Source organism: Myxine glutinosa, chromosome 2 (genome assembly GCF_964187855.1).
Source record: "Myxine glutinosa chromosome 2, kmMyxGlut1.1, whole genome shotgun sequence".
Classification (NCBI taxonomy): domain Eukaryota; kingdom Metazoa; phylum Chordata; class Myxini; order Myxiniformes; family Myxinidae; genus Myxine; species Myxine glutinosa.
In genome coordinates this window covers 41,657,773-41,684,631 of record NC_136262.1, presented here as the reverse complement: position 1 = coordinate 41,684,631, position 26,859 = coordinate 41,657,773, and the positions used below count along the sequence as shown (strand labels likewise).

Below are 26,859 nucleotides of genomic sequence, written 5' to 3'. Positions count from 1 at the left end.
CAGCACGACTCGACCAACTCGCTTCGCGGATCTAGTTTTGTGCGGCAAGAAACTGCTCCAATCGGTTACGGAAGGGTTGTGGAAAGACGTTTCACAGCTGTTTCAAAGACATTTAATTCATATCGCACAAAATCGATACAAAACACGATCGCATAAAAGGTGAAGTGACGTGTGACGGGATGGAACATCACGTGATCGCTCTGAGCGAATCAGTCTGGCGGCGGGAATGGAACATCACGTGATCGCTCTGAGCGAATCAGCGAGCTGCTCTGGAACCGGCTGAGTTTAGCGGGTACTTCACTGAAATACGCTGAGGTAAATATGAATAAAAAATATGGATCGTCAAATATTTTGAGTTCGGCCATGTTCGTCCCACGTTCAATGGCCATGTCTTTGTCAAATATCAAGCACGTAAGCCTCTCCGTTTAGGAGTCTATCGGTAACATTACACACACACAAATGGTGTTTTATATATATATATATATATATATATATATATATATATTATATATATATATATATATATATATATATATATATATATATATATATATATATATATATATATATATATATATATATATATATGTATATATATATATATATACACATTTTTGGCCCCATCAATGATGAAGAATCGCTGAAAAAATTCTCGGATCCACATCCGGATCCATATCTTCACCAAAATCGAATAAATTCTTCCTTGTCACACACCCAACCTGTCCACCAAGTTTTGTCCAAATTCGTCCACAACTTTTTGAGATATCCGACAGACAGACAAGGAAACAGACAGACAGGGGTGAAAACATAACCTCCATTCACCTCAGGTGGCATCAGTGTCTACATCGGGTTCAAATTACCTGGACCTCAAAGATCACATAAATTGAATTTTGAAACTGAACAAAATTGACCCTGTCCCAAGCAAAAGTCGGAGCGACTCGGTCGATATAAAAGAACAACCACCTCTTGGCAGTATTCATAAACGATACCAGGAAATATCTTCATGAACAAATTACAACTGGAACCTATCCGGTATTTCAGTGACACTTCTTTGAAATAATACTTTCAGTAAATATCATGTCTTAATGGTGGAAAATCGAAAAATGCTGCAACACTTATTTAAGCTCCAAAACGTCACAACTATGTCCTCGGAACCATAAGCCAAAAAAACAACAAAAAAAAACAGACAACGAGGGGCTTTGGGACGGCTTCGTTCCGCCTTCTGTTAAAGCAGGGTAGGTTCAAAGTTGACATGTGGGACTTACAAAATCGTCACAAGCACCCACCCATCTTGGGCAGTCATTTCACATCCAATAGGAAACAAAGATACATTGGTGGGCACAAGAATGCTCCCTTGTATAGCCGTTACGTAAATAGGTGCCCCCAAATTATAATCAGCTGTTGATAAACCTATTTATTCTCCATTTGTTTATTCTTCTTGAAAAATAGGCGAGATTAAGAAAAAAACAAAGAACGTGACGACTTGGATTAAACACCAAGGGCTCGACACTCCTAACAATGCCCGCTTGAAGAAAGACAGACGGACTGAGAAAAAGAACAATCCCTGCTGGACCGAATGCAAACAACAAAAGCACGACGACCCCTTGGCAAACGTGCTACAGAAAGCCACCAGCTTCCAGGCAATGGTTTTTCTTAACCGCTCACCAAACCATTCCCCGAAGAGCCACCTCGATGCAAGTCAGCACGAAACAAGGGCAAGTACTGTTTTGTGCTGGCATTCTTTTTTGTACCTTCTCCCTCCCCCACCCCTGACTCTACCCCAAAACACACACAAACAACATGCCCAGCTGGTGTTGAGGTTCAGTCTCGACAACGCGACACAACAAAACGGAACCTCAAATTTTCTTTTTTGGAAAACCAACCAATTTCCAGAATGCATGCACACACAAGCACAGCAGGAAAGAAGGATGTGGGTAAACATTCTACAAACAAAAGTGACAAGAAGGTCGGGGCTATATTATGTGGCACTCAGCCTCTTTTTGTATAATTCCAAGCTAAATGGTTCAAAGGCCACCTTAGAAATATCAAAATGCATGAACGGTACCGAGTTCCAGAGGGACCACAGTCAACAAATTGCGTAATTTTTTAATAAGCCCCCTCCCCTCCAATAACCAAATTTTGTATTTAGATGAGGTGCATGTACATTATGGTGGTGTTGCGGCTCATTCGTCCTTACTGCTACGGGAATCAAACTCAAACTCCAAGGCTTCCGACCCAGATGCTTATCTCGCTCCAGCACATGTGGAGAGCAAAAAAACCTCAACCAAAGAAAAGGAAAAACGAACCACATCAAATCAAATTAACACATTTTGAAATAAACCCGACGATGGATAGTGCAATGAAAGTGATCATGGACATTACAATGGATCGCGTAATAGTAATGATGAAAGTGGCACACTCGGCTCGTGCAATTATACGACCTGCTTTTGCGGTGAAGTACCTTGCCAATGTATAGAAATAGGTAAAGGAGCATGGTGATTGATATGCACAGTAATGTACCAACGACACTGGAGCACGTCTGCTCACCTTTGGCTCTTTGAGGTAACAATTCATGGCCTGCGTGACATCCGCAGCATGCACCGCATTGTGGAAGGGATTCAGATTGCTGTAATCATCTTGCAGCATCACTGTGGTTGCATGCATGTGGAAAAGGAAAACAACATATGAGGATATCCCAGATTGGAAAAGAAGAAATATCCTAACCACACAATAAAATGGGAAAAAACTTGCATTATCATTATCATTACTAAATTAATTTTACACTGTCCGTAAAATATATATGTATGTATATATATACAGTATATATATATATATATATATAGAGTAAAAAACAGGGTGTTTTAAAAAAGTGGACTATTTGAACGTTTTATTGTCGAAAATTTAGAAGGATAGCAAGCTCAGTGATCCACGGATGGTAAGTATACCCACTGAAAATATACACACATGAAAGCCCGCTTGGAGTTTGCAAAAAAGCACCTAAAGGACTCTCAGACTGTGAGAAACAAGATTCTGTGGACTTTCATGTGTCTTTCACTGAGGAGAGGCTTCCATCTAGCCACTCTGCCATAAAGCCCAGATCGGTGGAGTGTTGCAGTGATGGTTGTCCTTCTGGACGTTTCTCCCATCTCCACACAGGATCTCTGGAGCTCAGCCAGAGTGACCATCGGGTTCTTGGTCACCTCTCTTACCAAGGCCCTTCTCCCCCGATTGCTCATTTTGGCCGGGCGGCCAGCTCTAGGAAGAGTCCTGGTTGTTCCAAACTTCTTCCATTGAAGAATTATGGAGGCCACGGTGCTCTTGGGAACCTTCAATGCAGCAGAAATATTTTTGTAGGCTTCCCCAGATCTGTGCCTCGACACAATCCTGTCTCTGAGCTCTGCAGGCAGTTCCTTCGACCTCATGGCTTGGTTTTTGCTCTGATATGCATTGTCAGCTGTGAGACCTTATATAGACAGGGGTGTGCCTTTCCAAATCATGTCCAATCAATTGAATTTACAACAGACGGACTCCAATCAAGGTGTAGAATCATCTCAAAGATGATCAAGAGAAATGGGAGGCACCTCAGCTAAATTTTCAAGTGTCATAGCAAAGGGTCTGAATATTTATGTCAATGTGATATTTCAGTTTTTTCTTTTTAAGAAATTTGCACAACTTTCGAAAATCCTGTTTTCTCTTTGACATTATGGGGTATTGAGTGTAGATTGATGAGGGAAAAAATGAATTTAAACGATTTCAGCAAAAGGCTGCAACACAAAATGTGAAAAAAGTGAAGGGGTCTGAATACTTTCTGAATGCACTGTATGTATATGTATGTATGTATATATATATATATATATGTATGTATGTATGTATGTACATACATATATATATATATACACATACATACATACAATCATACATACATATATATACAATTCTGGTTTTGATTTCATGAATCGCTTGCCATATATATAATTATATATATATATATATATATATATATATATATATATATACAGTCATGTGAAAAAGTAAGTACACCCTATGTAAAGTTTTGACTTTTTCAACATATTTCAACATACAGCTATTTGATCTTCATTTCAACAATATTGATAGATAAAGGTGATATAATAGAACAAATATCATGAAACATTTACATTTTGTAGTCCATTGTATAATTTAAATAAACATAAATGCAAATTTCGCATGTGGAAAAAGTAAGTACACCCTTGGCTCTAATAGGTGGTATTGCCCCCTTTGGCAGAAACAACCTCAAGTAGGCATTTCTTATAACTGTCTACCAGTCTCTGACATCGACTGGGAGAAAGTTTTGCCCACTCCTCCATGCAGAATTCTTGCAGCTGTGCGATGTTTGAGGGGTTTCTTGCATGCACAGCTCGTTTCAAATCCCCCACAACATCTCGATGGGATTTAGATCCGGGCTTTGACTTGGCCATTCCAGAACCATCCATTTCCTTCTTTTCAGCCATTCCTTGGTGGATTTACTGGTATGTTTAGGGTCATTGTCATGTTGCAAGGTCCACCTTCGGGTGAGCTTCAACTTTCCAACGGATGGCCTCACATTATCCTCAAGCACCCTCTGGTACAATGAAGAATTCATCATGGCTTCTATGATGGTGAGCTGCCCAGGCCCTGATGCAGCAACGCTGCCCCAAACCACAATATTTCCACCACCATGCTTTACAGTTGGTATCAGGTTCTTGTGGTCAAATGCTGTCTTTGGTTTTCACCAAACATGTCTTCTGGTACTGTGGCCAAATAGCTCTACCTTTGACTCATCTGTCCAGAGCACATTTTTCCAGAAGTGCTCGTCTTTGCTGAGGTGTTCATTGGCAAACTTTAGTTTTTCCCTGATGTTCTTTCTGGACAGCAAAGGTTTCCTCCTGGCACACCTCCCATGTAGATCAAATTTGTGCAGCCTCTTTCTAATGGTAGACTCGTGCACTTTGACATCAACAGTGGCAAAAGCTACCTGTAGGTCCCGTGATGACATTCTGGGGTTCTTAGAGACTTCTTTCAGCATCTTGCGGTCTGCTCTCAGTCTGAACTTGCTGGGGCGGCCTGGCGTGAACAAGTTGGCAGTTGTTTGGAATCTTCTCCACTTGTAGATGATCTTCCGGACAGTCGAATGATTGATTTCAAATTGTTTGGAGATCTCTTTAAATCCCTTCCCAGACTCGTAGGCATCTATAACCTTCTTTCTGAAGGCTTCAGAGAGCCCTTTTGATCGAGGCATGGTGACGCCGCAAACTTCAACAACAAAGAGCAAACCAAACTAAATGTCTGAGGTTTAAATAAGACAGGTTCCTCCAAGATCCTCTCTAACGATGTTCTAATCATTTGCACCTGAGCTGGTGCACCTGATTCTAATTTTAGGTATTTGAAGTAGTGATAAATGTCGGGGTGTACTTACTTTTTCCACATGCAAAATTTGCATTTATGTTTATTTAAATTATACAATGGACTACAAAATGTAAATGTTTCATGATATTTGTTGTATTATACCACCTTTATCTATCAATATTGTTGAAATGAAGATCAAATAGCTGTATGTTGAAATATGTTGAAAAAGTCAAAACTTTACATGGGGTGTACTTACTTTTTCACGTGACAGTATATATATATATATATATATATATATATATATATATATATATATATATATATATATATATATATATATACATATATATATATATATAATTATATATATATGTACAGACTTGGCATTTAATATGGAATATTTTTTTTGTATTACGACTGGGATTACGGACAGTAAAATTACAGTTCAGTACTTCATGTAACCCCCACGAGCATTCAGGAGAGCACGTACACGTCGAGGCATGCTGTTCACGAGATTTGACAAGGTTTGGACAGGAATCGCTTGCCATGCAATAGCCTGATGCAATTCATGCACAGAGGCAGGCTGCTGGTCCAAGTTGTCGATTTGACACATTAATTCTGCCCACAAGTTCTCCATCGGATTCATATCCGGGGACATGGCAGGCCACTCCATATGCTCTACACCACGGTCAGCAAGAAAGTGTTGGATCATGCGAGCACGATGAGGCCGTGCATTGTCATCTTGGAAGACGAAGTTTCCTCGAAAGGCTGCACGAACAAATGGAAGTAATGTTTCTTCCAGAATGGCCCTGTGCTTGAACTGGTTCAGGTTTCCATTCAGAACAACCAGGACAGTTTTGCCCCCTGCATGAAAAGCAGCCCAAACGGTCACCCCACCCCCTCCAGCTTGGACTCTTGGCACTATACAATCTTCGTTCTAGGCTTCATGCACTTGTCTGGGCACTCGGACGCGGCCATATTGACGATAGACCAGAAATCTAGACTTGTCCCTGAAGATCACGTGATTCCAGTGTCCTGGCTGCCATTGGCGGTGCTCTCTGGCCCACTGCAATCGGCGCTGGCGGTGTTGTCTGGTCAGAAGTGGCTTTCTCAGGGGACGCCTGGCACGATAGCCTGCTTGGACCAGTCGTTGGTTGACTAGCCTTCTGGATGCAGGCACATTTGTCAGTTGCTGCCACTCAGCCCTAAACCGATTAGCTGACTTGGTACGGCCATTGTGGACTACCCGGTGCAGCTGGCGATCATCCCTCCTTGTGGTTCTGCGGGGACGTCCTGACCTCGGTAGTGGAGTAGGGACACCCCTCTGAGCATTTCGTTTCAGGATCTTTGACACCTGACCTTGAGTGATGCCAATACTGCCGAGCAATAGCACGCTGTTTCATGCCGGAATTTGGTAAAGCCACCACTAAATGACAAACAGCATTGTCAAGTTGACGGACCATCTCCAGGGGAAGCGGCAATAACTTTTGTAGACGTGCAGCAGTTGTTTTCCACTAATACAGAACGCAACAACCCTTATATACCCGATTGTGAAGCCAATCGTCAAATGTACCTGTCCGTACATTTTGTCACGCCACCTGTGATATAATCCTGTTATTGACTTCTTGCTGCGACAGACAATCAGTGACATGGTTCTTTTAACAAAGAAATCACTGAAGCGTAAAATAAACTCACCAGATTGATATACCGAGTTCCGAAAGTAAACCCAAGGCAAGAAAAAATATATATTCCATTTTAAATGCCAAGTCTGTATATACATATATATGTAGATTAGGGCAGTTGTGAAAATAAAGCAGAATCTATTTGAATCCTTTCATGACTTATAAAATACTCTACCTCTGGTGTTATATCTTACTCACAGGTCTGATTACAAAATCATATACACTCTCAATTGTATGTTCACAGGGCCTTGACAAGTTTTGACAAAAATCTCTACGGTCAGTCAAGGACATTTTAAATTTCAATTGGCAACAAAATATTTGAGCAGTATGTGAAAACATTTAAGCTTGTTGAAACGAATTGTGTTGTGCAGCAAAGTGACTTCAAAAGGGATGTTGAACATGCACTGGTATTTGAGAAAAAAAGTTTAATTTGGTGATAATCAAAATCCTTTATGGCCAAAGAGCGACGTGTTTTGTGAGGTACATGCTTATCAGACTTACCCAAAAATCGTCGAAGTTTCACAAGGTCCAAATCAAAGTGACGGAGCAGGTCATGCATATGGAACAGGTGACATGTCAGAGTTACCAGCTCATTACCTGGAAAATAAAGACAATGGAATAATAAATAAATAAAAAGGAGGCTTCAGACCTATCCACATTTCCATAATCACAGGGCTTGGCACTAGCAAGGTACCAATGCGGCTACGTCTCTTGTGCACATCGCACGGACAGAGGAGAAATCGCTCAAAAGGCTCCTTTCACATAGAAAACGCAATTCAGAATCATTGGAATCTCCCGCGATGAAGCTAACTCCGAGGGCCTTTCACTCACTCACCGCAGGCAGGTTGGTGGTCTTTCTGTCTTCTACTGACTCCTATGCAGCCTACCTCCCCCTGCTCTATCTGTGCTCTGTCCCCCAAATATTCCTACAGGTCGCACAAGATCCGCCAGTAACCCTCTTCTGGTGAAATTGCCAAAATCAAGACTCTATGCTCACCTTCACTCCTTCATTCCCTCTTTACTCCCACCTCTGGAACAAACTCTCTCACTCTCTTCAATCCCACTACTCCCTCCAGGTCTTTAAAACAGCTGCTCACCACCATCTCTTATCTTCCCCCATCCAAAACCTTGATCTCTTTTACCCCCGTGAATTCACCCCAAATCCAATTTTTTTTTTGGAAATACCGACTTTTTTCTTTCCTGGAAATTCCAGCAGTGTCGATGTGTTTTATACTTTCACATCCCCCCCCCCCCCCCCCCCCCCGCCTACTCATGCCTTCTCCTCCCAAGCCCTCTCCCTCCCACAGATCTTCCCTTGTCCCTGTTCTCTGTTGTTGTACTTGTGTGCTTCCCTCTCTCTCCCCATCTTGTCTCCCGCTCCCGTTTTTGTATGTTTTGTGTGTCCGTTTTTTTTTTTTGGTGATTTATGTCAGCTCTTGCACGAGCCTCGATCTTGTAGACAAAAAAAAAAAAAAAACGATCGTGTGTATGCACAAACATTGCAAACAAATTTGACTTCATAATTTACAAGGCATTTCTGCCAAGATTATATTTCAACACCTTTCACAACCAAAAGCTGGCTGGTGACAAGACCCAAATGAAGCAGGTCAGGGATTCAAAAGAAAGCAATGATGCTGAATGCCTCCTAACAATGACAAAACAAAGAAGCGCTCCCATTCTGCCCGATGTGAGATGTAAAAGGAATACAACCATCGATATCGCGTCAAAAATAAAATTATTCCACATTGGCAAATCCATTCCCTTGCAAAAATTACAACAATTGAGTGATGAACTAGAGATGGCACAATTAGATTCTTCAAACTGTCAGAGAGTAAGTATTTAAAGAGTTGATTCTTTAAAAACAGATTGTGAAAATAATTCCCACAACGTGACATCAAGCATTTACATTTTAGAGAACTAGTACACCCCGCGCTCACTACAGGAGCAGCAGGAAGGGCCATTCCTCTTGGGGTATATAAATTACAGTAGATCTATGGTCGGTCTTCAAGAATGTCAGGGTGTGTTCATTTACCAGCGTCTTGTGGAGTACTCGACAAGTGGCTTAAGCATTTCAGCAAGCACTCCATTCGAAACCGTTGATAAGGAACGGCCGGCTTGGCAAGCACTAGCTAGCTGCTTGGTAACTGAACACACCCCGTGTTTCCTCCCTTTCAGTTTCGTGTTAAACAGCAGCAGTGACTGTTTCAAAAAGGCCACCACGAAAAATGCCACGTTACTGGCAGGAAGGGTCATGGCATATAGATTAGAGTAGATTTTCGTTCACTTCTGTCAGTAAAATTTTCCTCAATGATGTCGGAATTCCTCCAAATTCTTTTCAGTTTAGTGTTAAACAGCATTACCGATTGTTTAAAAAGGTAATCATATGTGTTTGTAGTTTCTAATAGTTTTACTTCTGGTAGGGGCCGGTGCGACCACAAAACGGCACAATAAGCTATTTATAAACGTTAACATGCCGTTTGTTCAAGGAAGACACATCCCTTGGGGTGTGGGAGATATTATTAGTATTAATTTTGTTTTGTAATAACATTGATATCATGCTTTTGTTATTCAAAGCGGCCTTTACTTGGAAAAACGCCACGATAAAGCTATCTTAACATGGATATACACCTCCACACGCAACCCCATTGGCATGGAAATCCCCCTCGGGATGGGGGGCAAATGAATTCACTACAACCGTTATCATGTAAACCTTAGTCTTCCTGTCAAGTTTGGTTGAGATTGCATAAGTAACGACCGAATCTATCGCGGTCAAAAATCATCAGACAGACAGACACCAAATTGCATATTTTAGTATGATGATATTAGCAGCTAACAAAATACCATTTCAAACCAACACACATTAGTCATAAACCAGTAACCAAATCAAGGCTCATCGGTCAGCCAATATCAGGTGTTAATGATGATTTTGGGGATAGAATGGAGGAAAGGGAGAAAATGGAAGAAGGGAGAAAATGGAGGAAAATAATTTGAGAAATAAAAAAAAGAGGTAACATATACATGGGAGTGAAAGACTTCACCATTTTTTGGTATACAACAACAAGTTTTGTTTCGACTTAAAAAACAAGTTTCGAGTTTTTTAACTCGAAGGTCACAAGAAACTCATTTTGCAATAAATGTTCGTTTCCCATTAATCGTACACTTTCTAAAATCCAATCTCACCCCTCCCCTCCAAATCTTCCCCATCACCCCTCCCCTCCAAATCTTCCCCATCACCCCTCCCCTCCAAATCTTCCCCATAACCCCTCCCCTCCAAATCTTCCCCATCACCCCTCCCTTTCGAATATTCCCCCTTTTCCCTCCCCTCCTAATCCTCCCCATCACCCATCCCTTTCAAATCTCCCCCCTTGCCCCCTCCCTCCTAAACTACCCCCTCACCCCTCCCCTCCAAGACTCCCTCTCACCCCTCCCCTCCTAGACTCCTCCCTCACCCCTCCCCTCCAAATCTCCCCCATATCCCATCCCTTTCAAATCCCTCCCCTTGTCCCTTCCCTCCCAAACTCCCCCCTCGCCCCTCCCCTTCAAATCTCCACACCCTCATTTCTTCTCAATTTCCCCCCTCTCACTCCCCCTCCTCAAAGCGTCCTCCCCGCTTCTTCCCCCTTCCAACTCTCACCTTCATCTCCCCCAACCTTCTGCCTCGCTCTTCCCCCTCCTCAAATAACACCTCATTGTGCCTCACCCAATCACCATCAAACCTTTTGTCCGCCCCATCCTTACCTTTCTCCGAGCTATTCTGAAATCTCTGACACACCTTCAACAGCTCTCCCTACCTCTTCCACATCTTACCCTACCCCTCCTCCCCCCTGTTCCGTATCCGATGCTCCCCCTTCCTCTTCATTAACGGTATGGACCTCAAACATCCGGGGCCTTCGTTCAAACTAAACTGATCTCTCCATAGAGGTTGCTTCTGTCAAACCAGATGTGATCTGCTTAACAGAAACTTTCCTCCTTCATGATGTCTCTGATTCCTTAGTATCTCTCCCGGGTTACTCCCTCCTCTGGTATGATAGACCTGAGCCTCGTCCTGGAGGTGGGGTTGCTATCTTTATCAAAAACTCTCTTCCTCACTCGCCCTGCACTGCACTCTCTCCACCTCACCCCCAGGAATACCTCTGGCTACGGCTTCCCCTTCGCTCCCACCTCTTGTTCATATGTGTGTTGTACCGTCCACCAAACAGTGATGACTCCATCTACATCTCGCTGTCTGATAATATGGACCAACTTCTATCTACTCATCCCAACTCTCTCTTCCTCATATGTGGTGATTTCAATTGTCACCATGCCAGTTGGCTGGGTGTGGGTACCTCTCTCACCAGCCATGGCTCCTCAGCAAAGGACTTCTGCGACTCACTGGGACTGACACAATCTGTCAATTTCCCGACCCGGATCTCAGTCAACGGAGCATCTTCTCTTCTGGACTTGGTTATGACTAACTTCCCTGAAAATGTCTGCTGCCCTTCTTCTGCTCCAATCGGATCATCGGATCATGTCCTTGTTAAAGTGGACATCTCTCTGACCATTCTCAGGGAGCCTGCTCAGCGTCGACGAGTCTGGCATTTCACTCAGGCCAACTGGCACGGTCGTCAAGCAGCCATCAATCATCTGGACTGGTCTCCCATCTCTACCACCTCTGACATCAACTCATCCTGGGAATTCTTCCTAAATAAATTGCTCTCTCTCATGCACAGATTTATCCCATCTCGTCTTCAGTCGTCATACCCTTCCTCCCATCCATGGTACATGGAATCTTGTGGTGAGGCTGTTGCCCAGAAACAACTTGCCTTCGTCTCCTGGAAAGCAAATCCAACGGAAGGAAATCTCATTTCCTTTCACAAAGCCCGGAACAAGTGTGTGTCCACCCTCAGGAGAGCCAGGAAACAATATCTCTCCATTCTCAAGACCGAACTCTCTTATCTGTCTCCCTCTTCCAAATCTTGGTGGCGTCTGGTCAAATCTGTTTCTGGTGTTTGTTCCCACTCCATCCCCTCCCTTACCTCAAACGGCTACACAGCCGACTCCGCACGTGAAAAAGCTGAATGCCTCAACTCTGTCTTTGCCTCTAAATCTTGTGTCCAAAACCCATCCCTCTCTGTACCCACCATACCCAGTCGTACCCAGCTGCTCCTGGACTCCGTGTCCGTTCCTCCTGACAAGGTGGAAAAGTTTCTGTCAACCCTCGACTCTGATTCTGCAACTGGACCTGACGGCATCAGCCCACGGGTCCTAAAATCCTGTTCTTCCGCTCTTTCACTCCCTCTCTCTGTTCTCTTCACCCTCTCTTTTGCTCAAGGTCAACTGCCATCTGCTTGGAAATCAGCCAACATCACCGCTTTGCACAAAAAGGTGCAAAAACAGATCCAAGCAACTACAGACCAATCAGCCTTCTCCCAATTATCAGCAAAGTCATGGAATCCATCCTTGCTTCAGATATGAAATCTTTCCTCTTCTCCAATGGCTTGATCTCTGATCATCAATTTGGTTTCAGACCAGGTCACTCTACTCTGGACATGCTGCTTCTGGTGTCTCAACAATGGATGGAGGTCCTCAATGCCAAACAGGAAATTAGAGCTGTCTCCCTCGACATATCACGTGCCTTCGATACGGTCTGGCACCCCGCTCTGCTCACCAAACTCTCCTCCTTTGGTATCCATGGAAATCTCCACGCATGGCTGGCGGACTTCCTCTCTAGTCGTCGTCAATGTGTGGCCCTGAATGGGTTTCTCTCATCTCCTCTTCCTGTTCAGGCTGGAGTTCCCCAAGGCAGTGTTCTGGGCCCTGTGCTTTTTCTGGTCTTCATCAATGATCTCTCTGACTCTCTTGTAAATCCTCTCCATCTCTTTGCTGATGACTCCACTCTCTGCCGCTCCATTCCTCATCCCTCAGATCGGCAGTCTGCAGCCTCCTCACTCTCTGCAGACCTGGACAAAATCACAGACTGGGCAAACAAGTGGAACATGTCTTTCAATCCTGACAAATCTCACACTCTTACGATGTCTCTCTGAAAAGACCGACTGGACAACCCTCCCATCTACTTTCTGAATAATCCTCTCCAAGAAGTTCTGTCACTCAAGCTTTTGGGTCTCACTATCTGCCATGATCTTTCCTGGGAAAACCACATTTCCAAGCTGGCCTCCAAAGCCAGTCGCCGACTGGGCATCCTCCGTCGTGCGAAGTCCTTCCTTGGCACACCTGAGCTCCTCACCACATACAAGGCTTTCATCCACAGCTCAATGGAGTACTGCTCTCCCCTCTGGGCTGGTGCTCCTGCCTCACACCTAGCTCGTCTTCACGCTGTTGAAACCAAAGCGTTCAGAATCATTGGAATCTCCCGCGATGACGCTAACTCCGAGGGCCTTTCATTTAATCACCGCAGGCAGGTTGGTGGTCTTTCCGTCTTCTACCGACTCCTCTCCGGCCTTGCTCCCCCAGCTCTCTCTGGGCTCTGTCCCCCAAATATTCCTGCAGGTCGCACAAGATCTGCCTGCAACCCTCTTATGGTTAAACTGCCAAAATCAAGACTCTCTGCTCACCTTCACTCCTTCATTCCTCTTTTCTCCCGCCTCTGGAACAAACTCCCTCACTCTCTTCAATCCCACTCCTCCCTCCAGGTCTTTAAAACGGCTGTTCACCACCATTTCTTATCTTCCCCAATCCAAAACCTTGATCTTTTCTACCACCGCTAATTTCACCCCAAATCCACTTTTTTGAGGTGACTTTTGACTTCTTTCCTGGAAGTCCTTGGTGTCCTTGCGTTTTATACCTATCCTGCCTCCCCCAGGCCCTCTCCCTCCAAAAACATCTCCCGATGTCCCTGCTCTCAAATGTTGTGTTTGTGTGCTTCCTCCCCTTCTCTCCCCATCTTGTCGACCGCTCCCCTTTTTATATACTTTGTTTGCTTGTTTGTTTGATAAATGTTAGCTTTCACGAGCCTCGACTCTGTACACAAAAAAAAAACAAAAAAAAAACATGCATTTTAAGGCCATTTTCCCTGCAAGAGCGGGGGTTAGCCTTGCGGTCCCCATGACAATCTTTTCCATTTTGCCCTATTTTCTGCATCTCTCCTTGTTAACCCCCTTGCCCGCATTTCTTCTTCCACCATCTTTAGCCAAGTCTTTCTCGGTCTTCCCCGTCCTCTACTTCCTTCTACATTCATTTCCATCACTCTTCTCAACCTAATTCAACATACTGTTACTGACGTGGCTTGGATGTTATTTACCGAGCGGTTTTATGGTATGACCACGTCTGCACAAGTTACCCGATTGTGCCCGAACGTTGACTAGTCGCGCGATGCTGGCTCAATAAGAAAAAGAAGACACCCGGCTGGATTACAATAACACAATACGACACCAATGTTTCAATTCTCAAGACCTCCGGAGGAGATTATATTCGTACGGAAAGGTCAGATTACAGGGGCTAGAGGTATAATCACAGAAAGACAGGCACTTAGACACACTCTTATATTAACCCCGGACAGACGACAGACAAACGGGACAACGGCTGACTCACACGGGGGTTGATGACAGGAAAGCGGGTATCGATGGCTCCAGGTCCTCCTGGGCTCGGGGCAGGGTACAGTACGGTCCGGTCCGGTCCAAAGATGCGGGGAGGTATCGTCGCGCTGGGGGTGGCGGTGGCTTCTCTCTCCAAGCTGAGGCGCATCTGTCGTCACGTCCGGCGCGGGGCCGCGTATATCCGGCGGGGAGTGACACGCCCTCGGCTCGTTAGCTCCGCCTCGTGGAATCGGCACGTTGCTTCTCATTGGGTGCGTGGGGGGGTTACTGGCTCCGCCCCTGACGAGGAGCTGACAGCCAGCCCCTTCGGGGTAACGCCGTGGAGCGCATGGTCATGGCGGGTAACCGAGCCGGTGTGAGGACGCACACTCCCCGCCCCTCTGTTGTTGTAGTCGTAGTTGTAGTTGTAATTGTTGTTGTAGTTGTTGTTATTGTTGTTGTTTGGGGAAGAAGATGGGAGGAGGTATGGGAAAGGTCCTAAACTCACTACTGATGCCATATAATCACATTCTGGTGCAACGAAGAGTCATAATTAATGGAAACGAGGCCTTAACTGACATAGAATAAGAATAACTAGGAAGATGTCCGAAAGTTGTCTACGTGTGGTGCGGTGGACCTGGGCACGACATTTAATGGGGGAATAAGGGGAAGGTCGGCTCTACTGATTGTTATTTACATGCAATGGGACTAGGGAATGGGGGATTGGGGAAAGTTGGGGAGTATTGGAGAAAATAGGGGAATATTTACAAGCGGATATGGAGGCCAAATTCCATATTCGCAACATTGCACCCTTCTCTACCCTCGGGGCGTCCCGACCCGATAAATTTTTACCTACTTTAGTGTGGCACGCAATGTAGTTCCCTCTACTATTAACTCTACCCTGAGTGCGACAGTTTTACAGATATTCACAAATGAGTAAATATGTCCCCCTGCGACGTTGCACCCTTCTCCTCACAGAAACACACCCACAGGATAACCGAATCCGGAAAGAATTCGCAAACTACACATACAGCCGGTAGGGAGCATTATTTACAAGATTACGCCGATATCTACACTACGATCCAGGACCTGTTTTTGGAGGAACACATGCAGATGTTATGCATAGAGAGAGCGCGCTTGCCAGCATCGATACACCAACCCACGAGTGCTCTGTGGCCGACGGCCTTTAATAACGTGCAGAGCACCCTTTCCCAGCATCAAAAGCACCACCCCACCACCAATCGGTGCAGTCACCATTGTTCATTGGAATAAAAATAAATTCGACAACCCCTAACCCTGCAGGTGTCTCTTGCTCTTCGTGTGGCCTTCAGTGGTGTTAATTAACAGTGGTTCACCTTTATGGCATAGGTGCCACGTTGACCCATAGGTCCATCCCCGGGTGGTGCTTGGCCGCAAACGAACTGCGGTCCATTGTGGGTGGCCACAAACATTGCGGTCCATATGGTGTATCGATCCCGGCAGCAAACAGCGAAAGTGCAGGCCCACAACTGCGCAGCCAGCACCTCTCTCTCCTCTCTCTCTACCCCAAAGCCAGATCCTCGGAGGTGGGAGACAAAAGAAGCAGACAAGTGAGTAAGGTGGTAAGGGCGCAAAAGTGCACGCAATGTAAGGTGATGCACACTGGGGGCACATGGGAACCAGGTGAGACAGGTACGTTCCTATCGTACGCCCCCCCCCCCCACCAGGTAACCTACATGGCCCCTCCCTTACCCCTTACTGTATCCACAAAACACAACACTACCCATAAACATCTACTTTACAAATCAACAAACATCCCTACTGTCTTCCCCGTTCCTCCCATAAACCAAATTCGTCTTCTCTCCCTCCTAACCAATCAAATTTGCCATTTTCAACTCTCATCAAAATTTGCCATCTTCAACTCAACATCAAAATTTGCCATTACCAATTCATCATCAGTCCCTCCTAGGGAGGGAGAGATGGAATCACCCCAATGTCTCATCCACGTCGTGATGCGTCTCACAAATCCTCACAGCAATCTCATTTCCTGCACAAAACAAAGAAAACACAGGTGTGGAGTCATCATCATCACCACAGGTAAGTGGCTGCGTATGGTGCGACAGGTTCATCAATCCTAACTATCGCCTAAATGACTTTAACAACTTTACACTACCCGGGGTCTTTCTCCGGCCAAACCATTGGCCCTCTTACACTATGGGTTCTAAAAACCAATTCCCATTGGCCAAACTGTGGTGCTTTTCAATTTGGGGTCTCACTCCCCCGATTCATTTCCCGGTGCCCTCGCACAATTTCTGGGCTGTGGCGTGTACCTCTCCCAGTGGGTCTACCCACCTGCACACCTCCACCACTGCGGTTGCCTCCGAGCTTACCTGCTCCTTACCCTAACCTAACTACCTGGGGAAGGCCCTCTGGCACTCTCCCCACTCGGTGCCCTCTCTGGCACTGGGCTACCCGGGTCCATCCTCCGGATCCTCGGGCCCCATCCACAACTCTACCGGCTCCCAGAGCCCACCTGCGGCCTCACCTGGCCGACATCCTCACAGTGGTGGAGTGCTCAACCAACTACACACACTAACAGGCTACACGCCCAGCCATTTCCACAACACTAATGCACCCATTCACAACACCATTCTGCAACCGCACCACAGATGCCAATATCCAACCACAATTTACCTGCACCCTCTACCTAACACTTACACTACCCGCCCCGGGTACTCGTGAAAGGGGTCCACTCTTCCCCCATCCACACCTTCGCACCATGCACACCACTCCGTACCACTTACTCCAACTCTCTCCACACACCTGTACCTGCACACCTGTGCTCTCACACCTGGTGCCACCTGCACCCTTCTCTCCCCAAGCGCATTCGCGCTGATCCACACACTCATTACTCACACACTGCTCCACACACCTGTTCCATCCTCACACACACGGCATCATCTCAGCTAACTACTCCCTTCTGAAATTTGCGCTTCCCAGTCGTCCCTTTAACTATTGCGCTCCCTCGTCATTATAATCCACACTAATCTACCTGCGTCCCCACTACAGGTATCAGTCACTAACTAACCTTAACGTTGCCTACTGTCATCTTCGCTAGATCCCTACACACAATATCCTAACCCACCCGGGCTAGTTTTCACTGCCATACACCCCATAAGCTATAGCTCCTTTGCCCCCATATGGGAAAGGTGGCAGGGATGCCATCCCACCCCATCGGGGGTCTCTCACTACCAATGTTGCACATCCAATTGCAACAAATTAAAAATTTGCCAATCACTACCCATCATCTGCCAATCACTACTGCCAATCCCTTGCCAATCATCAAATTTTGTTTTTCTCTAATTTTGGGTCCAATACACTAACCTCATCACCCAGTCTACTCACTACTGCCTCTCGGTGCGCCAATTCCTGTCCAAAGCCCGGCTTCGTAAAGCCAAGCAATGGATGCTGGTTGTTTTGTGCCAGCGGCTGGATACATCCAGCACTCGGTGCAGGGAAGGAGGTTTACCCGGGCCGAGATCCCACGCATCACCTCGGCGTGGAGCCATCCAATGTCCCGATCTCGACCTGCCGGCACGTCTCAACAAAACGTGGTCGCCATAACGACCCTTCCTATCGGGCTGCCAGCTCCGCCTAGTGGAGCACGGACGCGGCCGTCCCACGCGAGGCCCAGCGTGGATCGCGCACGGCGGTCCTTTCGAACCCGCCGTGGCTCGGATCCCCGCTGGTTCTCACGGCACGCGAAGCCCGGCACGCACCGAGGGCCCGCTTCGGCTAAAAGTCGACCTAACCTTTAACCCGGTCACCGTCGATGCTTCACCTGCTTGCTTACACCCCGCAGCCCGTTCCTTGCTCACACATCCAGCTGTGCCCATGCTCCTCGTACCCTTCCTTACACACCCAGGTACACCCATTCCACTCACAGCCTTGGTCACACACCTGACCACCGAACACTTTGGCAAACATTCGTTGGTCGCACACCTCACCAAAACACCTCTTCGCGCCCCCTCCTCTGTCACCTCCTCTGTGACAATCACAGGTGTGCTCTCATTCGCACACCCAACCACGTGCCTCACTACCAATTCCAGCGTGCATTCCCACTCACGCTCTACCATTCCAGGTGTGCATCCTTCCATCCCAGGTGTACATCCTCGCTCACCTGTCACAACTAACTCACGCTCCATGTCACTCTCACTACTTTCACCTCCATTCCTGACAGAGCACTCACCCTTACTCTTGACAGCGCACTCTTTCCTCATGCACCTGTCCGTTACACACCTTTCTCGCGCACACTCTCCCGTTACACCCTCTGTAACACTCACCACACCGTGCTTCCACGTGCTCCCTCGCACACGCGCTACGACCGACTCACTCTCGCCAGCACCCTCACTCCTTGGCACGCACTTTTTCCTCACACACCCCAGAGTCGGACTTTCTCGCACACCTCCTCTTTCGCACACCAGACCTGTCACACACTTCACCAATGGCCTCTCACGAACACCCGGGTCCATCTCGACCCCCAAGCTCCTTAAATCCCCTGGCGCATCATACGCACGACCATATTGGTCACCACTTACACCGGGTCCTCTTCCTCTTCGCTTCTCCTCCATCACCTGCGAATCCCTCATCCGGTTAATGAGCACATCATCACGATCCAAACACAGACTTTGGACCAATTCTTTTATCTCCTCCTTTATCTCTTTCTTATCCTCTCTCCGTCGCTTTTTAATTTCGCTCACCCCTTCTTCCACTTCTTCTAATTTGTGCCTCACCTCTTTTATTCCCCGGTACGTCTCCTCAAGCTCGTCCTCCAAGGCTACCTTGACCGTTTCCATGTGCGTCCTCACCTGCCGGTCCTTCGTCTCCATTACCTCTATCACCTCGTCCAACCTCGTTGTCAGTCCCTCACGTACTATCTGACATTCCCTCTTTGTCGCTATTAAGTCGTTTTTTATGTCGTTTTGTGTCGCTTTTAAACCTCCTAATACTGCAGTGTTCCTTTGAACCTGCTCCGTTAGTCCTTTTTGTCCCTCCGTCAGCTGTTCCACCTCCTGCGTCAGGACCTCTATGCCCCCTTGTAACTTTACAGTCCCCTTTCTCACCTCCTTCTCCATGCGCTCCTTACAGTGCCTCACCTCCTCGCGCACTCCTCCGACCTCCTCACTCACTCCTCTTCTGATCTCTTCTCCCATCACTTGCATCTCCTGCCCAGATGCCACCCTCATCTGCTCCATTTCCTCCCTGTGAGCATCCAGTTTGGCTTCTACCCCCATTCTGACCCCCTCTATCTGCTGCCCCATTTGGCTAACTTCCCTTTCCGCTTGGTCCCTCATGTCCCTCAATTTGCCTTCCATGGTGTTTTCTAACCCCTCTAACCCATTCTTCACTCCCTCTATTTGATTCTCTTGAGCGGCCATTCTGTTTTCTACCCCCGTTAACCCATGTTTTACTTCTTCTATCCCATTGTCTAACCCCTCTAATTTCTTGTCTAATCCCTCTATTCTACTCCCTAACCCCCCGATCTGCGCCCCCATGTCCTCCCTCAATTTCTCGCTATTGGACCCCATTTGGCCCTCCAATCGCTCACCCTGAGCATCCATCCGGTTCCCCAATTGGTTACTCTGCAGTTTGAGGGACGCCTGCATTTGCGCCATAAATTGCTCCATGAGGACCTGCATCTGGGCCATCCCTCCCACTTGTGCAGCGGGTGCGGCCGCCGTAGCTATGTGCGAGGCGCCATTTCGCGCGTCTGCTACCCCCGCTGTTTCGCTCTCCTCACGTGTCTCAATTTGGTCCTGGACCGACCCTGCTTCACTCTCCCCTACCGGACCCCAGCCGTCTTGATCCGCCATAGCGCGACTTTCAAAATTCGAGTTTCGTAACACAAATCCAAATTTTGCTGTTATAATTTCGTCGAGCGCAGTAACCGCGGGACCGCGCTCCGGATCGATTTTGTCGAGCGCAGTACGCGCTCCGAACCGATTTTCCCTCCCAAAATTTGGGCCTAACTAATTTAGTCCCGGGTTCGAATTCCACTCCTCGACACCCATTGTTACAGACGTGGCTTGGATGTTATTTACCGAGCGGTTTTATGGTATGACCACGTCTGCACAAGTTACCCGATTGTGCCCGAACGTTGACTAGTCGCGCGATGCTGGCTCAATAAGAAAAAGAAGACACCCGGCTGGATTACAATAACACAATACGACACCAATGTTTCAATTCTCAAGACCTCCGGAGGAGATTATATTCGTACGGAAAGGTCAGATTACAGGGGCTAGAGGTATAATCACAGAAAGACAGGCACTTAGACACACTCTTATATTAACCCCGGACAGACGACAGACAAACGGGACAACGGCTGACTCACACGGGGGTTGATGACAGGAAAGCGGGTATCGATGGCTCCAGGTCCTCCTGGGCTCGGGGCAGGGTACAGTACGGTCCGGTCCGGTCCAAAGATGCGGGGAGGTATCGTCGCGCTGGGGGTGGCGGTGGCTTCTCTCTCCAAGCTGAGGCGCATCTGTCGTCACGTCCGGCGCGGGGCCGCGTATATCCGGCGGGGAGTGACACGCCCTCGGCTCGTTAGCTCCGCCTCGTGGAATCGGCACGTTGCTTCTCATTGGGTGCGTGGGGGGGTTACTGGCTCCGCCCCTGACGAGGAGCTGACAGCCAGCCCCTTCGGGGTAACGCCGTGGAGCGCATGGTCATGGCGGGTAACCGAGCCGGTGTGAGGACGCACACTCCCCGCCCCTCTGTTGTTGTAGTCGTAGTTGTAGTTGTAATTGTTGTTGTAGTTGTTGTTATTGTTGTTGTTTGGGGAAGAAGATGGGAGGAGGTATGGGAAAGGTCCTAAACTCACTACTGATGCCATATAATCACATTCTGGTGCAACGAAGAGTCATAATTAATGGAAACGAGGCCTTAACTGACATAGAATAAGAATAACTAGGAAGATGTCCGAAAGTTGTCTACGTGTGGTGCGGTGGACCTGGGCACGACATTTAATGGGGGAATAAGGGGAAGGTCGGCTCTACTGATTGTTATTTACATGCAATGGGACTAGGGAATGGGGGATTGGGGAAAGTTGGGGAGTATTGGAGAAAATAGGGGAATATTTACAAGCGGATATGGAGGCCAAATTCCATATTCGCAACAATACTTTGTGTATGAAATATGTTAATTGTTTGCAGGTCCCATAAACTTTACTTTATTGCCTTCACTAATTCCAGGTTCCGCAAGCAATCATATCCCCAGAACGAAATATAAAGGAGCATGGTGCAAGTCAAATTCAGAAGGGGAACTTGTGAGTGGGAGGGTGGGGGGGGGGGGTATTAACCTGAACGAGTTGGGGGGAGGAGGTGACTAACTTCGGTCAGTGCAAATGTTTGGACCAGATGTGCATAATTATTTATATATTTCAAATACGTGTAGCACTTCACTCCTCTCCAGCCTCAAAACACATTTAGAGGCTGTAAGCCAGAATGGTAGATTCCAGAAGGAAGCCATATTGGGCAGTTTGGAGAGAAATAATAACTTTATTCAGGGTATTGTACATATTCAGGGTGGGCGGAACTAACAACTCAGGGTGGCAGGGTGAGGCTTCAGAAGGGGTGGGAACATTCCAAGAGGGGTGTCAGGGTCCATTTTAACTATGGATCTGCTTGTAATTAATTGAAAGAAAGCATTTTATAATGATTGTTACGGTGAGTGGGAGTAATCATGCACATTTAATTATTTTTTTTAAGGATATACATTTCCCACAAGTAAAAGAAGAAAAATAATTTTAGTAGAATTTCAAAAGGACTGAGGGATGGGTCACAATGCCATTTAGCTACATTTAGTTGAAATAAAATAAAAGCTCGTCTTACAAAAACATTGTGGTATTCAAAAAATCTGTACACACATTAACCGTCTATGGTTACTGCAAGAAAGAGTGTACGGCCTAAAACTACATGGGGTTGAACCGATACTTCGGGTTTTTAAAAGCAGACTTGTTGTACCTTACCGTTGGTTAAACGCTCAAACAGAAAGGTGTCAAAATCCCAGTTTTCAACCTTGAGCAGCATGCACTACAAAATGGGAGACAACAACAACAACAACAACAACAACAACAACAACAACAACAACAAAAAGGGAACATTATTATTAATACGAATCAACGTACCAGCATGGTGTTTACACAAGGTGGTAATAGAGGAGTACCGACTTGCAGTGTCAACCTGGAGCTCACCTTTGCCTGCCCAACGTAATCCTTGTCTAGCATGTGGAGAGAAGGTCGTCTTGGCCGGCCGCTCAACAGCTGACCCGCATGCAAGTACCGCTGGCAGCTATAAAGTCGACGAACTCTTCTTCGCTGACCTTCTCGGCCACTGCTGGCACTTCCACCTGTCATGCACAAAGTCGGAATCACAGCATAGCTTAGATTAACGTTTCACTTTTTGCTGCAGGAGAATACCGATATGATGGCCTGAAGGAATACAAGGGGAAAAAAAAAAAAAACAAGGGGAAAAAAAATAAATACAAGGATCTCTCTAAAAGACCCTAAACGTTCCCCCAAGGCCCTACACCCCTAACTGACCCCTTGTTCCATTAATCTTCCCCTTACAAAAGACTCAGTATGCCTGCAGCATTTCATCCCCTCTTCTATATCACCTTTCTGACACTTTTCTCCCATCAGTCTCCTTAGCCATTCCAGCTCGAAATACCTTTTGGCCCCAAAAGCCACATCTGTCTGAAAGATTGAATGAGCCAAAACTCACTGACTCATCGATCCTGGTTCAGTTCAACACATCCGATCCAAATAACCAATAATGTTCATGGCCTTTCCAGCCCCAATGGCAGTTCGGTCATCACACCTTGGTGTTACCTTGGTCGAATTTATCTGCCCACAGCGCATGCTCCATATAACTCATCTGCACATCTTAATGTCCTAGGCATGCGTGAGCAATGCAGTCTTAATCAGCGCTTGAGCGTTGTGCCAAGACTGACATCGCAATTGGCGTACATTCTCATCTCAATAACCTGAGCAAGTACATAGTCACATGATGCACATTTAATATATCGATGCAATATATAGATTCAACAAAGTAATAAAATGAACCAGGGTACCGCAAGCACATAATTAATTACACATGCTTTTCAAAAAGGAACGTAGCTCATCTTTGATGCCCACCCATTGGCACATCTGGCACAACATCCTTCCGTAGGATGGTGCACACGTAGATGCAACGCCTTGCTTGTTAAGCATCATGGCAATGCCAGTTTTTATCGTCAGATCAATATGTAAATCCAGATTTGACACCTGGAAGGTGAGTATGCTGCCTACCTTTGAGCTGTACTGTTTGCCCAATCTTATGGGAAAGTAGTAATTCTCCTGAGACTAGTTCAGTCCGCAGAACTTACACTTCAAAACCTGAGCACTGCTACCTACAGCTAGATTTGACTCCATGACCATTGGGTTGCCAGTTTGGGATACGTATTCACAACTAGGCCATCACAATACTTTGTTACACTTACTATCATCATTAACATTATCATAATAATAATAATCATCATCATCATCATCATCATGCACCATGCTTCTATACAGTGTGTCGGTTCTGCCGTAGCAGTTTCTTGTCGACAAAGTTGGTGAATGTTAATTTTAATGAAGAATTCCTAAACCTTAAGGTAAGGATGTTATTGCTTACACACATTGCAAGAATTGCTAAAGATCCTTTGGTCATAACTTACCTTCAACAGTGACTGCTGTGTAACCCCCCTCACACACTCCCATCCCTTCCTCTTTCTCCAAAGCAGCCACGCAATGATCTTTGGATATTTCTATTGGTGACCTATATGCATTGCAATCCTCATGATTAAGTCAAATTGTGATCCTATAACAAGTCATCCTTGCTTGGTAATTATAATAGTGTAGGCAAGTAATGTTCTCACGTGGTGATTCAATAATCAAACAAAGAACCCTCAAATCATGAGTGGTAGCTCATCAGTAGGTTCCAGATTTCGAATTGTTAGACAGCAGAGGAAAGGGTTGGGAGGGGATGGTGAAGGATGTCCTGAGAGTGGAGTTTGGTACATCCCGATTGCTCATGTTATTTGTCGAGCTGCATTAAAAGATGAACTTGACCGACCTGCCGGATTTGAAGAGAAATGTTTCCTTTTAAAATGTGGTAGGTTTCCTGTTCAAGGGACCTTATTCTCCTCTTCCACCAACTTTCCTCCAGAGAGAGAACAAACTAGAGAGGGCCTCATAAGACAGAGGAGTTTTAATCTTGACCAGGGAAGATGTCCTAGATCAGATCAGATGTCCTAGACCACATCAGATGTCCTAGACGAGAGGAGATATCTGAGAGCAGATCAGATATCCTAGACCAGATCAGAATATCCTATTCCAGAGGAGATATCCTAGACCTTCTCATAAAATTGTATGATTAAATTGCGTCTTGCTAGCATGACTGATGACAGCATATGTGAAACACTGCCACCCCAACATAAGAAATAATTAAAAATAAATATGTCATGCATAGCATGATACTTGTAAAATCCCTAAAATAAGTTGACCTTTGGCCTATTTTGACCTCAAAATAATTGGTGGTTAATTTCAGGGACCTGGCATGCAAACCACTTCAAATTTCAAGTCAATCGGATTAAAATTGACAATTTTAGAAATTTCCTCTATGTTGACCTTTATACCTCAAAATAGTTGGTTGAATTGAGTGACATGACATGCAAAGCAAATAGTCTTCAAATTTCAAATCAATCCGATGAAAATTGACAATTTTAGAAATTAGGCAAATGTTTACATTTTGGCCAAAGTTAACCTCAAAAATAATTGGTGAATAAATTTGCAGACCTCATCTGCAAATCCTCTACAAACTCCAAGTCAATCGGATGAAAATTGATGATTTTAGAAATTTGACTGAGTTGTTGACCTTTAGCATATGTTGACCTTTTGACCTCAAAATCAATAGGCTTCTTTCTTATGACCAACTCTGCCATTTTGTGAAGTTTTGTGAAGATAGGTTTAAAATTATTACCTGTAGGCGAATGACATACAAACAGACAGCAGAAAAACAAAGAAACAAGAAATATGTCGTGCATAGCAGGATACTTGCGAAATCCCTAAAATAAGTTGTTGGCCTATGATGACCTCAAAAATAATTGGTGGTTGAATTCAGTGAGCTGGTAATGCAAATCCTCTTAAAATTTCAAGTCATTCAGATGAAAATTGAGGATCTTAGAAATTTTGGCTATTGTTCACCTTTTGGCCTATGTTGACCTCAAAAATGCTTGGTGGTCAAATTCATTGCCCAGATATGCAAACACTATTCAAATTTCAAGTTAATCGGATGAAAATTGAGGATCTTGTAAATTTTGCCCATGTTGACCTCAAAAAGGTTTGGTGATTGAATTAATTGACCAGATATGCAAATCCTCTTCAAATTTCAAGTCAATCGGATGAAAATTGAGGATTTTAGAAATTTGGCCAATGTTCACCTTTAGGCCTATGTTCACCATTTGGCCTATGTTGACCTCAAAAATAGTTGGGGGTTGAATTCAGTGACCAGATATGCATATCCTCTTCAAATTTCAAGTTAATTGGATGAAAATTGAGGATTTTAGAAATTTGGCCTATGTTGACCTTTTGGCCTATGTTGACCGAAATATAATTGGTGATTGAATTCATTGACCATATATGCAAATCCTCTTCAAATTTCAAGTCAATTGGATGAAAATTGAGGATTTTAGAAATTGGACAAAGTTGGTGACCTTTGGCCTAAGTTGACCTGTTGACCTTTTGACCCCAAAAACAATAGGCTTCTTGCTTATGACGAACTCTACCATTTGGTGAAGTTTCGTGAAGATTGGTTGAAATTTGTGACCTGTAGGCGACAGACAGACAGGCAGACAAACAGACAAACAGACAGACAAACACAGAATAATGCACAAGGCTAACCAATATACTTTTGAAATCTTTGATTTTCACAAAGTAATAAACATTCAACAGTAAGTTAGACAATCACTTATGTGGAACAACAACCATTAAAACTAACAAAACTGACCCAGAGCAGATGGGGGAAAAAAAAAGAGAATTTTTTTTTTTTTTTTCCGATGCACAGTTTGCAAATGGACAACAGTGCAACTATTGTCTCGATGAACAAATATGGATGGTGAATGTAAAGTTGGACGTTGTAATACTTGGCTCACCAAGTGGCTCACCAAGTGACAGGCGCACCTCCACGAATGGAAAGGATCCTCTCCGCTGACTCGCTTGGCTCCTCACTTTCACATCTCCTGAG

The 26,859-nt window shown here is 45.5% G+C and overlaps 1 protein-coding gene across 4 annotated transcripts in view; it reads right to left on the bottom strand.

Annotated features, from left to right (window-relative positions):
• The window catches only part of LOC137421850 (high affinity 3',5'-cyclic-AMP phosphodiesterase 7A), a 111,739-nt gene that overhangs the window by 19,584 nt on the left and 65,296 nt on the right, over nt 1-26,859 (bottom strand). The window contains exons 3-7 of one of the 4 annotated variants that reach the window (XM_078773220.1): nt 26,780-26,854; nt 22,791-22,945; nt 22,566-22,629; nt 7,548-7,643; nt 2,548-2,648 (exon numbers count right to left, since the gene is read on the bottom strand). In XM_078773220.1, coding sequence (XP_078629346.1) covers nt 2,548-2,648; nt 7,548-7,643; nt 22,566-22,629; nt 22,791-22,945; nt 26,780-26,854 — 491 coding nt within the window. Of the gene's footprint in view, nt 1-2,547; nt 2,649-7,547; nt 7,644-22,565; nt 22,630-22,790; nt 22,946-26,767; nt 26,855-26,859 lie in introns of all 4 variants that reach the window. The other 3 variants (XM_078773219.1, XM_078773222.1, XM_078773221.1) reach the window with 3 other exon arrangements.